A 1,422-nucleotide genomic window follows, 5' to 3' on the forward strand; every position below is an offset into this window, starting at 1 on the left:
TTTCCTTCTTAGTCTCCCTCACTTCCTCCTTTCTCACAGCTTTCACGCATCTCACAATCTAAGAACTTACCATGGCACAGCAGGTTACACCCCAAATACTAGCTGAAAGGTTTGTTCTTTGAGCCCACCCAGAAGTTCCTTGTGTGGCCAGCTTTACAATCTACTTCTTTAAGAAAATAATCTTCAAACTGTCTGCTATCAGAAAAAAATAGCATCTGGGATCTTAAAGGTTTATCTTCAAACAAGTAGCCATCGAAGTTAGGCATCATCTCAATACACGTAGAAGAAGCACACCAGCCTGTGTGATCCAAGGATTGCAAATAGTAAAATTGAAATCTGAAGGAGGGAATCCTATCAGAGCTTAAATTGTGAACACCTGGTTTTCAGGCTGAAAATGATATGGGGAAAACCCAAAATCTATTTACAGGGTCTTTACATGGGCTAAATCGCCACTGAATCCCTTCTGACCAAAGTCCAGGAATGTGACCAGTCTTGATATCAGAAAAGATTGTAAGGCCAATTCTGGAAGATGTAGTTAGGTGAAAATTTATCTTATTATTTGATCTCCCTTTTGACTCATTTAAAAATTGTTCTAGTTTTTAATATTTTCTGTTTTATTTTTTATTGAGTTTTTCTCTGTTTTAATCCATTATCATTGCTAACTTTTTTTTTTTTTTCTCAAACGTGCTGGTTTTAATGGACGCTGTGTACAAGGTATTTTACTCCTGCATCTTCTCCAGTGATTCCTCCTTGTATTTGCCCTTTTCCTTTCCGACTTGGCGAGATTTGGCTTTCCGCTCCAGGATCTTTTTGCGGTCTTTGTCCAGTTTTAACCTCGTAATGACCACCTTGCAGGGGTGAATGCCCACATGCACAGTGGTGCCGTTAGCTTTATCTCGCTGCACCCGCTCAATGTAGATGACGTATTTCTTGCGGTACACCTGGACCACTTTGCCAATCTGCTGACCTTTGTAGTGTCCTCGCACAACCTGAACTTCATCATCCTTGCGGATCGGCATGGACCGAACGTTGTATTTCTGCCGCAATTCCTTGGAAAGAGGGGAAGACATAATCTTCCTGCGGACGTGGGAGGGCGCATTGAAATGCCTCTTTCGGTTTTTGCTCCGGTCCGAAGTCACGAAGGGATTGAACTTCATTTTGGCCGCTACTCCTTCAGCGATGGCCCCAAAAGGGAAAAGCCATTGTTAACTTTTTAAAATGTTTTTCTGTATATGAAATCCAGTATAAGTAAATCTCTAGAGATGCTAATTAGATTAATTTTTCCTTAAGAGTATAGCTGTGGAGGTTGGGGAGCTAATAATAATGAGGGAAAGAATGAAAAACATGTTCTAAAATTGATTGTGATGATGACTGTACAACTCTTCTTAAAATGATTAAACTGTTGAATTGTGTGATTTGTGA

The 1,422-nt window shown here is 40.2% G+C and overlaps 1 protein-coding gene across 1 annotated transcript; it reads right to left on the minus strand.

Annotated features, from left to right (window-relative positions):
* Nucleotides 1-674: 674 nt before the first annotated feature.
* LOC101662990 (60S ribosomal protein L26-like) lies at nucleotides 675-1,157 on the minus strand. The gene has a single exon (XM_004706526.2). The coding sequence runs from the start codon at nucleotides 1,155-1,157 to the stop codon at nucleotides 720-722; it is 438 nt and encodes a 145-aa protein (XP_004706583.1). The 3' UTR covers nucleotides 675-719.
* Between the last annotated feature and the right edge of the window lie 265 nt (nucleotides 1,158-1,422).

The sequence above is a fragment of the Echinops telfairi genome, unplaced genomic scaffold, assembly GCF_000313985.2.
Source record: "Echinops telfairi isolate 266 unplaced genomic scaffold, ASM31398v2 ScPeMD7_25;HRSCAF=90, whole genome shotgun sequence".
NCBI lineage: Eukaryota > Metazoa > Chordata > Mammalia > Afrosoricida > Tenrecidae > Echinops > Echinops telfairi.